The sequence below is a fragment of the Mustela putorius genome, unplaced genomic scaffold, assembly GCF_011764305.1.
Source record: "Mustela putorius furo isolate JIRA1106 unplaced genomic scaffold, ASM1176430v1.1 tig00000095_pilon_pilon_pilon, whole genome shotgun sequence".
NCBI lineage: Eukaryota > Metazoa > Chordata > Mammalia > Carnivora > Mustelidae > Mustela > Mustela putorius.
Window position 1 is genome coordinate 23,851,750 of NW_025421280.1, and position 12,747 is coordinate 23,864,496.

At 49.8% G+C, this 12,747-nt stretch overlaps 1 protein-coding gene across 3 annotated transcripts in view; it reads left to right on the forward strand.

Moving 5' to 3' along the window:
- Positions 1 to 7,135, forward strand: part of SMARCC1 (SWI/SNF related, matrix associated, actin dependent regulator of chromatin subfamily c member 1) — a 171,960-nt gene extending 164,825 nt beyond the window's left edge. For 2 of the 3 annotated variants that reach the window (XM_045080557.1, XM_045080560.1), the window contains exons 27-28: positions 2,321 to 2,497; positions 4,729 to 7,135. In XM_045080557.1, coding sequence (XP_044936492.1) covers positions 2,321 to 2,497; positions 4,729 to 4,832 — 281 coding nt within the window. In that variant the 3' untranslated portion in view covers positions 4,833 to 7,135. Of the gene's footprint in view, positions 1 to 2,320; positions 2,498 to 4,167; positions 4,463 to 4,728 lie in introns of those variants that run through there. The other variant, XM_045080565.1, reaches the window with a different exon arrangement.
- The last annotated feature ends 5,612 nt before the right edge of the window (positions 7,136 to 12,747 follow it).

Below are 12,747 nucleotides of genomic sequence, written 5' to 3' on the forward strand. Positions count from 1 at the left end.
TTTTTTTTTTTTTAAACACCTTTTTGAGCCAGTTGTTCCTCAGGCAGTGCCAGCAGCGGCTAATAAGGTGATGCACGTACCTCAGGGAGTGGCAAGTGTGAAGGTGCTACCTGTGAGTGGTCGCTCTCGGGAACAGCGGGGGTGACACTTGTACTGTTTGTTGATGGCATAACTCCAGCTGGGCCTTGTGCTTAGGATAGTCTGCTGTTGTCCTGTCTCTAATCCCCTCCTTCACTCCTTTGCAAGTCATCCAAAAGCCGAATCATTCACAGGTATGTCCAGTTGGCTGGACGGTTTCAGGTTTTTGGCCTGCTCCTTTCGTGGTTTTCCCCGAATGTGCCTTCCACGCTGCTCATCTGTGGAATGTATGCCATGCAATATATTTGATAGTAGTTCCTTTAATTTCCATGCCCCTCCCTAGATTGATAGGCTTTCCATCTCTGCCTGCATGTGGCCTAGCGTCGTGGCCCGTGCACCCAACAGCTTCGACTTTGATGGTCAGTTGGTGTAAGAATGGGTGGCCATGTTGGCCCCGCGGTGAGTGCAGGGCCTGCCCTTGCCCTCTCTGAAGCAGTTTGATGAAGCTGTCCTCCAGTGGATGGACCTGGGGGACTCCTGGTGGGCTCTTGCATGATCGCATTATAGAGCACAGAAAGCTGGGCCTGAGAGCCCCCAACTTGCTGTCCTTTTTGTTCTGAGACATACGGATGTATTTTGCTTTCTAAAGATTATTTTTTCAAAGATAGTAGACCACCTCTTCCCCTGACTCTTGAACCTCTGGAGTGCTCTTCACTGACACCCCAGTAGTGAGGGTCTCCTCCTGTCCCTGGGTCAGGGAACAGACACTAGAAATAGATGGTGTGAGGCTTGAAACTGTGTGTCTTTTTCTTAAGACAGGCCTTTTTCTAGACCGTAACCAAGAACTCCCAGCAAGTTATCTCCAGGACTGCTGTCTACATTGTAACTGATCGGGAGCTATCAGTTCCATCTCCCAAATATACAAGCTGGGACCTTAAGCATTCTTACTTCCACCTGTCTCGGAACTGCCTAGAAACCTGTATTTAGTTTCATACAACTGACCTTACAGACATGCTGAAGTCCCTAGATTTCAAAACAAAACAAAGCACCATAGATTCTCTTTCCTTATTCCATAGAGAGTATCATGTGCCGTGAGAGAGAGAAGCATGCACTTCCACCTTGGTCTGTGCCCATTGAACTATTCTCCTTTGTTTGTAGCTCTTTAAAACCAAGCCCAGCAGCCAAACCACTGAGTTTAAAGCAGGGTTGGCGAACTACAACCTGTGGGCCAGCTCTGGCCCACTTCTGTTCTTGTATGGACTGCAGGCCAAGAATGGTTTTTACGGTTTAAATGGTTGGGGGAAACTCAAAAGGAGAGTGTTTATATCTCCTGAGAATTATACAAAATTCACATTTCAGAGTCCATAAATAAATATTTATTGGGACACAGTCTCAGAAATTTGTTATCTGTGACACATGAATGTCACCTGTGACTGCCTTCATGCTACAGTGATAAAAGTTGAATAGCTGTGACAGAGACCATATGGTCTGCAAGGTCCAAATATTTACTGTCTGGGTCTACAGAAAAAGTTCGCTAAACGTCCTGAAGGCTCAGCATGAAACTGCAGACAGGAGGTGTTTTACTTTTCCTGTGTCTGGCGTCTCCTCTCGTCGATTTCAAACCAATAGGAAGAGGTGAAGGGGTTGTCTGTTTTTCTCGCTGTGCACCCCCCACCCCCCCACCCCCGATCACAGTGCTTCATGGTGGGGGCTAGAAGGAGAGGCGTTTTCATGAACAGGACTTGGAACTTCCAATCACAATCCCTTTATAATGTTGATTTCACAGTTGTGACCAATATCCTTTCACACATACCCTCCCACGAAGCCCCTGTGGGAAGCTCAGTCTTGACTAGACTGCGCGCTGACGTGCAGTAAAAGTCTTCTCCATCCCCTGTGGCCTGTGCTTGGTGTTTTGTGTTGTCAGGAAGATGTAGGATAAGCCACTGTCCACCCACTAACCAAAACGAATGTTTTCTTGTAGGGTGCTTTTCCTGTAATTGCTTCTCATGGCTACCTGCCTGTACCAGGATTTAGAGTGGCCATGAGCTCCATAGACTGCCCCATTATCCTTCCTCCTCCCAAAAAAACGGAAATCTAGACATAGAGATTATTATAGATTATTGCTCTGTTGGTATTTCAGAGCTTTGGAGGGTTAGGTTTTTGTATTTAGCAGTCCTGTGCATTGATTTGATCCCTTTCTCCCCAGTACACTTACCTTCATACTTTAAATCTCCTTCCACAGGTCAGATACCAGGTCCAGGATCCATGATCCCTGGGCAGCCCATGCCAGGCCGTATGATCCCCACCGTTGCAGCCAACATCCACCCCCCTGGGAGTGGCCCAGCACCTCCTGGTATGCCTCCAATGCCAGGAAACATCTTAGGACCCCGGGTACCCCTCACGGCACCTAATGGCATGTGTAAGTAGCGTGGTACTACTACTTCATCACCATAGTGGGGTCTCTCTGGGTGGGCTGGAGGCAAGGGACAAAGGCTTTATTCTCTAGATTATCTATAGTTTAGCAGGTCCATGGACAGTGCAGCCTGTGACAGTGGGTTCCAGAAGATCGATGTGTGGCCTGTGCTCTTCAGCACCCCTGATGAGCCGGTAAACAGGTGATGAGTGCAGATGCTTACAGTCATTTGGCCTTGTGCGCCACAGCCTTTGTGGCCTGTACTCTTGACCCTGAGGTCTGTGGGAAGGCCGGAAAGACATTCCTCACCCACTCATCTTTAAGCTTCTCTAGTTCGAATCTTATTAGACATATTGAATTGCTGGTGGTTTTCCTACAGAAGCCTTTTATGGATATGGGGTTCAAATGTAGAGGGTGTAAAGAAAAATAAGAACCAGTTTAAGGCAGAAATCACAAGTCTTTTGTGCTCCTCTGGGATATTGCTAGTAGCGGCTTAGACTCAAGAAGGAGTGTTGAGGGGCTGTGTTGAGAAGGACTAGGAGGTCCTAGCGGGCTCTGTGGAGAAGGCACAGGTCCTGCTGGGCAGTGTCTGGCATGTGTATGAAGCCGGGGCTTTTCTCCAGTAGACTCTGGTCTCCCCCAATCCTGGCCTCCAGAGGGTTGCTTCAGAAGCTCTGCCCTGTCCTTTACTCCTGTCGATCTCAGAGTGATCCCAAAAGACAGCCAGTGGTGGCCAGGTGCCCCAGCCACATCTGTGATCCTGATTCATTTACCAGTTCATGTATGTGCCAAGGAATTAGCTCCTATTCACAGTACAAAGAGCTAGGACTCAAGAATTCCTGGTCTCCAGGAGCCTTAGTTGGGAAAACAAGAAATGAGTGAGTAGAGAGTAGTCTATAAGATTTGCAGGTTACCCGAGACTCTGAAGTGCTTTGAGTGTACTGTAGTGCTCAGGAAGACTGCCCAGAGCCAGGAGGCAGGCTACACAGAGGCCTGTTTCTGGACCCCTAGGGGCTAGGACAGAGTAGGTGCATGGAAGGAAGACAGCAGTGTGGCCGCATGTGAAGATCATGACAGTAGAAAACCTTCTCCCTTGGGTCCTTGGTCACCGATTGCATTGTAGCAGATACTTTTCCTTGGCAAGAAAACACTGCACCTCACTGCCTTACAGGGCCGGTCTGCCAAGACAGCTGACCAGTTTGCCATTTAGTTACAGATACGATATCCTTGGTCTTTACACTGGCCAGGATTTCATCCTGAAGGGCCCTCAAGGGATCATCTTGAGAATGTGGAGGGTTTCAGGTGCTCCTCCCACTTCCCACCACAGATGACTTGGCTCTAGGATCCCAGGCAGGCCTCATTGGGTAAGGTGGTTCCCCTCTTCAGGTCTTAGTTTCCTCCACTGAAAGATCAGTGGCCTTCAAAATGCTTTGAAGAGCTTTAGCAGTTTGGTGGAAATCTCCTGGAACGGGGGTGCGGCGGGGGGAAGGTTGGGTGAACTGACTGGTAAGCAAGGCTGTACTTGAATTATTTGTTTCATATGTTTTCATTTCTGACCAAATCAAGAGGTTTAAAAAACCCTGGATTAAATAATCTCTAGGGTTCCTTTGTACGCTAAGCAGCTAAAGTCGAAATAGGAAAGAGCCCCAGACACTCATACTAATTGTTCCCTTCAGGACCTGACCTAGTTTTGGCCAAAAACCCAAGGACTACAGTTCAGGAGCTGTGGGGCCTCCCAGGACTGTCCAGCTTGTCAGCAGCTGCCTCGAGTGAAGCTCTCTGGTCCTGGTGGAGACACTTAATCAGCAAGAAGTTCTTGATAATCTGTTTTGTGCCCACCTAGGCCAGGCACTGAGAGAGAAAGAAAAGAAGACACAGAACTTGCCCAGGAAGGAGCTTTATCATTTAACTGAAGAAGTTAAAATTAGCAGAGAGAACCATTAAAATGCAATAAAATCAAACTAAAATTAAGTTCTGCAAAGGTCTGGAGTGATTCTTGGAAGGGGTGGGCTGCGGAGGAGGTTGGGACAGATGCAGACACCTCAGCACGCTAGCCGAGACTTGGGTGTTCAGGGGGGACCTGACCTGCCCGGCCTGCGGTGGCACCAGCACCTCGAAGGCCACGTTGATTGCCTGCATAACAAAAATCACTTCCTATGTCATTTTTCTTGGAAGGGGCTCTTTCCCCAGCCCTTGTGTTTCCAGCAATGACGAGTCCCTCTTGGCTGTGTTTGCAGATGCCCCACCGCCGCCGCAGCCGCCACCACCACCGCCACCACCGCCCGCAGACGGAGTCCCTCCGCCTCCTGCTCCAGGCCCGCCAGCCTCCGCCGCCCCCTAGCCTGGAAGAGGCAGGCAGCGTCCATGCCCGGCGCCAGCAGCTGCAGGGGGGATGACGAGACTTGTGTTCCTCGGCTTCCTTGGGTTTCTTTTAGGATTTTTCTTCTTGCAACCCCAAGCACGCATCCCATATTTCCCTGTACCCCTTGCCGGCCCTCTCCATGCTCGGACACCTCCTTTGTCAGGTCCGCGAGGGGAAGCCTGTGGGGCCAGTGTGTCCTGGTCATCCTCACGGTAGCCTGCGTCCCCCTGTCCTGCTGTGGGGTGTACTGACCCTTTCTCTGCAGGTCCTGTCAACATGAGAAGTTTGTCTGTTGTTTCAGTGCTCTCCTGCAGTGTTTGGTTTTGATGCTTACATGGCTAATGCTTTATAATCATTATGTTTTATTATTTTTTTTTTCCTTTTGTCATTGCTTTAAATGAGAGCATCCTAAGTTCATAGGAACCAAAAAAAAATGGTGATGGGCAGAGGGAATAGCCAGAGGGGACGAACCTAAAGGCATTATAAGTGACCTTATTTCTGCTAATCTGAGCTAAGATTGGTGCTGATGGTGAAGTTTCCTGAGACTTTTGCCTCACATAGATGCACCAAAATTCAAAGAGATGGGGACAGGGCGGGACCCCACTGATTTTACTCCTGGACCGAAAGGACCTCCCCGCTGCATGGCCCCTTTAGTACCTGATAGGGGAGCGCCCAGCAGTACAACAGACCCACACTTCTTCCCTGGGCCCACCGGTTCTGGCTTTCTATGCAGATGATTTGTTGGATTAGGGGTGGGATTTGGGGAGGCGTTCCTTCATTTCCTAGACGAGCCAGGGAGCGTTTGAGTCTAGGGCGATGACTGTCCACTGAGTCTAGTCCACTAGTCACTGCTTTGTACTCATTCTTTTTTATTTCCCCTCTTTAAAAAAAAAGCAAAAAAAAAAAAAAAAAAAAAAAAAAAAAAAACCACCTTCAAAAAGAAAAGAAAAAAAAAGTAAGTAGATAATGCTAAACATTTTAGCTCATGGAACTTGGTTAGGATGGCCGGGGGTTCGAGTCCCCAAACTACCTCTTGCAGTCCGGGGTGAGTGGGGCTCAGTGAAGCGGTACTTCAGGTTTGGGGCTGGATTGGAGAAGTGGGGCAAGATCAAGGGCTCTTGTCCCTTCTCGCTTCCCTTGGTGAAATCTCGCATTCCATCTGTCGCAGGGTTGTCAGAGAGAAGCTGGGGGTCCCAAGGCATGCAGTTGGCCATCAGAGCATCATGCTTTGAGGGTTGGGGTTCTCGGACTGAACGATCAGAATGCCATTCCAGAGGCAGAGCCACAAAAATGCCTTAACTCGAACCCATTTTGACCCCTGCTGATGAATTACTTGAGAGTTCTTGGTTTTCTCTTCTTGTCCTTCTTCCCTCCCCTCTATCCTTCCGTGGATGGGGGCAGGGTATGTTTGGTGGATCTTGATTTCCAAAGCGCCTGGCCTCTTCATGTCACATTCTCAAGTGGCAGTTTCATTGTTTAGAATACTAAGTGGCACACCTTTTGGATATCTTTTTCTATATATTCTGTAAAGCTTTACATACGAGAGGGTGTAGGGAGGTGTTTATAAAACACCTCAGAACTTTCTTCCTTAGTATCAGAAAGCAAAAAAATAAAACCACAATTAAGATTTGCCTTTCAAACCCTCAGGTGTTGCCTCTAACCAGGTGGCCCTGGTCACCATCCGAGTACTGGAACCAAGGAGACCTTGTTCCTTTTGTGTGTGTGTTCTGGACTCTTGGAGTGGAAATGAGCTTGTTCCTGCTGGAGTTAAGTTCCAATGCATTTGTCTCCAGAAAGATCCCAGTGCCTTTTGACAATGGCCAGGGTGTTCCCTAATTCCCGCCAGTCTTTCCCAAAGGAAACTCATTCCAAATACTTACTTTTTCCACTGGGGTCTTAGAAGGAAAATGGAATTCTGGTTCATACTGTGGTCCCTTGTTAACCTCAGGTCTTTAATGTGATCGCTTTCAAATTTACAAGATCCAGGTGGAAATACTTTTACTATGCCGGTAACAATTCTACAAAATACCTGAATTCTTAACACTGTTATATTTCACTATAAGTGGTGACTTTTCTTTTCATGTCTTTGATCTGGTTTCGTTCCTGTAATACAGCTACCCAATTTTGTGAGGGGGGGAATAATACGTGGTTTTTGTACAAACGTGTTTCTCAGTGTGTTATTTTGGAAAAATGAAGGGAGGGAGTTTTGGGAGATTGGAGGAAATTGATCAAGAAGACCTCATCTCCCTCTTTTTTTAGTGAATAAATAGAACATTTCTGGATTCTAGTCCCATTCTCTGCATTCACACACCAGTCTCTTCATGTGTCCTATGAAGAGTCTAAAGATTCAGCCCCACCTGGTCTGATCCGCAGTGAGTTCAGGGATGCGGGACTTCCTGACCGAGCACCTTGATGATGCTTAAGGAGCATACAGTTAAATGTGCCTCGCCCACTGCTTCCGTGGTCAAAGTGAGGAAAGGTCTGTGGCCAAAAGCCTGGCACCTCCAAGGGAATGAATAGTTTTGATGGGAAGGCTAGAGCATGTTTGTCGGGATGCCGTTTAGAGAGCCCCCAGCTGGAGGCAGACCTTGAGGGCAGTTGGTTTCGTGCACCTTGATGTACTTTTGAGGACAGCCTTTGAGCATCCACAGGTGCAAACCCTGTGCAGAAAACAGGAAAAGGCCATTGCCTTCTAGCTGCTTTTATGAACCCAGTGAAGCAAAAGCAGGGGCTTCTGCGGCGAGCAGTTAGCACCCAGCTCCTCGGGGAGCTGTGCCGGCCAGGTTGTGCTTTGCTGCTGGATCTGTTCGGACTCCCCTCTAGCACAGAGTGCTAGGACCAGTGGGGTCTCCCAGAGTTCTGTACTCCCCAAGGGTGACAAAGGAGGGTAAGCCCTGACCCAGACTAACCAAAGACTGGTTTCTAAACTTGAGTGTGAGCTCTTTAAAAAGTGTAACAGGACATGTGTAATCCACCAGTCTCTCACAGGTTCCTGGGATCCTTACTATGGAGTGGTTCCCCCAAGTGTGGTAAAGGACAGTAGTGTTGCAACCTCAGTACAGATCAGGATTACCCAAAGCATTGTTCAGAGACCGGCTGCTCAGCCCCACCCTCAAAAGTGATGGAGCAGGTCTGGAGTTCTGAAACACCATGTTTTGTTCTGTTCTTTAGAGAGTGGGGGCAGAAGAAGGAGAGAATCTTAAGTAGACTCCATGCTCAGCACGGAACCCCATCGGGGCTCGATCTCACCACCCTGCGATCATAACCTGAGCCAAAATCAAGAGTTGGATGCTTAACCAACTGAGCCACCCTAGCGCCCCTGAAATACTGTGTTTTTAACAGATTTTTAGGGGGTCCTGATGTACCTGGGCAAGGGACCACCCTTGGGGAACCACTAGTTAGGAAGGTTGTGAGGTAGAACAAGATCTCTGTGGTTCCTGACAGCTGATCCTATGAGTTCCATTCATCTGGGAAACATTTGAGGGCCTCTTACTTGCCAGGCATTAGACCCTGCATGCAGTGAAGTCATAGTTATGAATAAGGTAGGCAAGGCTCCTGTACTCCAGGCCACTTAGATTCTTTTGGGGTGGGGGGTGGGGGATACAAGACCATAAATTAATAAGAAATAGGATTATGTTAAATAGTGCTAGGTAGTCATGAAGAAAAATAGTGTAATCAGGAGCTTTCTGGGGGATCATGTAAATGGTCTGTGAATTGGGTGTGCTTATATGATTTCTGTCCTGCTGGGTGCAGTAACCTGAGGGTTCCCCCTCATTCCAGGAAGACCTCATCTGAATAATCCGAGCACCCTTTGTCTGGATACACAGTGCCAGCCCTGAGGTTTCCTTCTGCAAACCTCTCTGCCGTGGCCATTAGTGTAAAGCCCTTGCTTTCTCTTCTGCTGCTCCTGGAGCATAGCTGCACTCCAGTTGATCCCTTGAAGGAGGACTTACTGGGAACAAGGTGAAAGCTCCTTGCTCCCCTGTGAATGGGTGGTCTCCATCTAAGGAAGTCACCTTGCAGGATGGGATGGAAGCCCAGGACCGTCAGTATTGGATCTCCTTGTAAACGGCTCCCCTGGACTTCATTTCCTGGTGGCTTGTTTTTAGGCCTGCCTCCTCTCTTCTTAGGAAGCACCTTTGACCCTGAATTTAAAACCGAGCTAAACAGTAGTGACCAAAAGGAGAGAGTCCTGTGAATCAACTTAACCAGAGGTTCTCAAAGCAATTAGAGCCAGTTCTCTCCAAGCACCACCCCCCCACCGCCGCCGCCCTTTCCAATCCGTTAAACCCTAAGGGAAGAGAGACTTGTCTGATCCCCTCTTCCTGCTCCTGGCCTGTCTTGGAGAACTGGGACCAACTTCACTCCCTTCTGTCCCCAGTCCTTGCTGTCCTTCCAGGCCCTTCCAAGCCCACAAAGAACCGTCAGGTGACTGCTAACGGCCACCTTACCACTGCAGACCCTTAGGGTACAGCCTTCGCAGACTTGTGCAGAATAGCAGTGGCTTCACACAGTACAGTGACCAACACCTTTGGACAACTTAGACTGGAAAGAAAATCCCTCCCACTCTCTCCTGTGGCAACCTACCACCTCAGGTGCCCTCACAGCCAGATGGTCCCAGAGGGAGTTAGGAAGCAGCAGTGCCACTGGGTGGTAATAGCTTCTTTGCACAGGCTGATTTCCATGGCTGGTTTGGCCCTGACATTTAGGATTTCCCATAGTCATCCAAATGGACTGGCATTCCTTGTTCCAGGAACTACTGTGTAGTACCTATGGGTTTCCTGAGAATCACCTGGCGAGGTCGCTGGCTGAGACAGCAGGACTTCTGCAGACCAGCCTAGCCGCTGCAGGTCTGAGGCTGTGTTGACTTAAGCTGTGTAGCTCTCTCCCAGCTGACTTGGCTTTTGGGGAATGAAATTCAGGGGCTTCTCCAGTCTTGCAGCAGACCCATTGCCTGGACAAGATGACCACCTCCAGGTTGCGACAGGCCTTTCTAGGAGAGTACTTGTGCAACTGAGAATCCAGAGCAGGGGCTTGTCAGCGCACATAACTCGGACCCCTGACTCTTGGCTCTCCCGGTAATGTTGCAAGAAGGTCCAGTAGCAGCCCATCACCAAAAATGGTCAGAGCTGACTGACCTGGGACATGAGTTGGGGTTATTGCCATCTTGTACCCCGTAAGAAATCATAGCATTGACTTAAATGCCCAGGTGTAGGTAGGTGCAGGGGGTTGGGGAGGGAGGCTAGGCTTCCATTCTGCCAAATGAGGCCTGACCTCTGCATCCTGATTCCTCTTGAAACTAAGAAGCAAGGATGAAAACGTTTGAAATCAAGATCTTGGCTCAAGTCCTGGCCTTACCACATCATTAGCATGATCTCCGTGTCAGTTTGCAAATGTGCAAAATGGTTACGAGAAAGACTAGAAACTCTAAAGACTAGAAAGACTAAAAACTCACAGAAATGTTAGTAGTCACTACTAAGGACTTAAATCCTGGAACCACACAGCTTCCTGTTCAGACTGAAGTATGCCCCAACCATGGTAACTGGAGCAGCTCCTGCCCTGGACAGCAGCCCCTCGTTAAGCTAGAGGCTTTCTGTGCCCAAGGAGGCAGGCTGTAGCCATGGCAATGGGCCTTGTGCCTGCCTTGGTGCTGGAGGCAGGTTGCCAAACCCAATAGGATCCTCAGAGGCATGTGGAAGCCATTGCCTCACAAAAGCATCCTTGATGCCCAAATGCACAAGACTTGGATGTGGGGACATGGGTGTGGGCTCTGGACAGGGGTTAATCTCCCTTTCTTCGACTCTCTAGTTCCTACGTCTTAGATCTCTTATTTGGTCCACTCTAACCCCTGTGCCCAGAAAAAGTAATGCAGTCCCTGGACACTGTGGCTACCACTATCTCATAAAGGAGATGGGTTACTGACTCCCAAGGTCATGCAGAGCTGATGCTGTATCCTGCTTTTCCTGTCACATTCCATTGCCTGATGAGTTCCCCCATTCATCTCGAGGCGTTTCCAAACCTGGTGTGCCGTGCTCCGTTCTGAGGTCTAGGGGGAATCAGCGGATAAGTTTAGGTTAAAAGAATTTGCCCCCAAGTTAGGGAAGGGGGTCATTGAGGAAGGGGACATTTCATATTTTATTTTATATAATATGCGTGTTATAATTCAAAAATTAAATTGAAGCCAGCCTGGCCGGTTGAGAGGGTGGGGCATGTGACTTGATCTCAGGGTGGTGAGTGCAGACCCCACATTGGGCATGGAGCCTACCTAAAAATTGTTTTTTTAATTGAACTTAAAAGAATATATTTAAATATTCAATAAAATACATTAAAATGAGAAAGTGGAGTAGCTGGAGTTTAACAGAGAAATGGGAGAAGGGTCCTGTTCAGAACTTCCTAGTGAAAAACAAGGGAGTGGTCCTCATGCCCCAGCTGTCAAGGCCCCATTGGTGAGGCCTTATTCCAGACAGACCTGCCGGGGGAAGGAGGAGGTAGGCACGTCTCCACTCTCACAACCACCACGCAAGAGTCAGACCCAAATAGAGGAACACAGACTTGTACATAGGCCAAAAAAGAAAATACAGATGTAAGCCACAGACCAGGGAAGCAGAGATGGGGTTGGAGGGTGCGTTAGTGCCTCTGTGGCCAGCCAACAAGTGCAAAGCCCAGCCTGGCCCTCTGCTCAGAGAAGACTGTATTCCAAACCGGTATTTACTGTCCCCAGAGGCAGCATGAAGCCATGGAAAGAACCTCACGAAGTCAGCCCCTTTGCAGGAAGCTCCAGACCCACGTTCTGTGGTGGGAGTATCTGGTGGGAGTTGTCTGGTTGGTGCATGTTTGCTTCTGCTGCCCTTCCAGAACCTTCCAGCGCCTGGTCCTGTGCACTGTGTGCTCCACAGTCCAGTGGGGAATTGCTGTAGACAGGCGATATCACCGGGAGGCTGGGAAGGCTTCGCAGAAGGGACAGGTAATGGAACCAAGCTTTCTGAGCCCGTTTTCCAGGCAGACTTGGAGGGCAGGGAACACCAGCCTGCCTAAGAGGCTGCTGTCACAGGACTGTCTGTGAAAGGAACACACTTTGAACCAAGGGAATGCCATCCAGAAACACGCACTAGGACATGAGGAGGTAGATACTCCAACTTGGTTACCTATGTGGCTCCCTAGCGACAGAAATGGGAGTGTCTCACAAATACCACGGTTGTCACATCTAAGGTGGTGACCCCGAATGTCATTTGGGTCAATAACACACCGGGAGGTGGGCGGTTGCTTTGCGGGATAAGCTACCAGGACTAGGTCACAACTCCCCACCAAGCATGTCTCCGGGGATGAGGGGTCCCTGGCTGAACACCGAGCTTCGGTCAGCCCGCACACTAGTCTGACACCGCTCCTGCAGCCCGCGCGTCCCTGGGCTGCGATCTTGGCTCCTTGGGTCAGCCCAGGACCTTGAGTTTGCTGGTCTGGGACACATGTGTGTTGGGAGGGTGGTGGTGATGGATCCTGGGAGGAAGGGGCCAGGATTAAAGGGCGCTGCCTGGGCTACCCCGAGGAGAGAAGAAAGGCGGGAGTAGCTGTAGTCTCAGAAGGGTCTTGCCCCCTGCCCCTGGGATGCGTTGTGGAGGGCCTGGCTGTGCGAGGCCTGAGCTTTGGCTGTGGACGGATTAGGTCTGATCCGATTAGAGCCTGGGCGGTCGGCTTCGCCCCCTTGCCTGGCGCTGCCGGCGCCTGCCCCGCCCCCGTGGGCACCCGCAGACGTCCCCGAGACCCTTCCCCGCCCCGAACACGGCATTGGCGCAGAAATCCGAGAGGCTCCGTGCTCCCCGGACTCGGCTCATTTCCACACCGCGAGCTCGGGCTTCCGCCCCCTGCGGCCCTCCCGAGCCCCGCCCCGAAGTTGCGG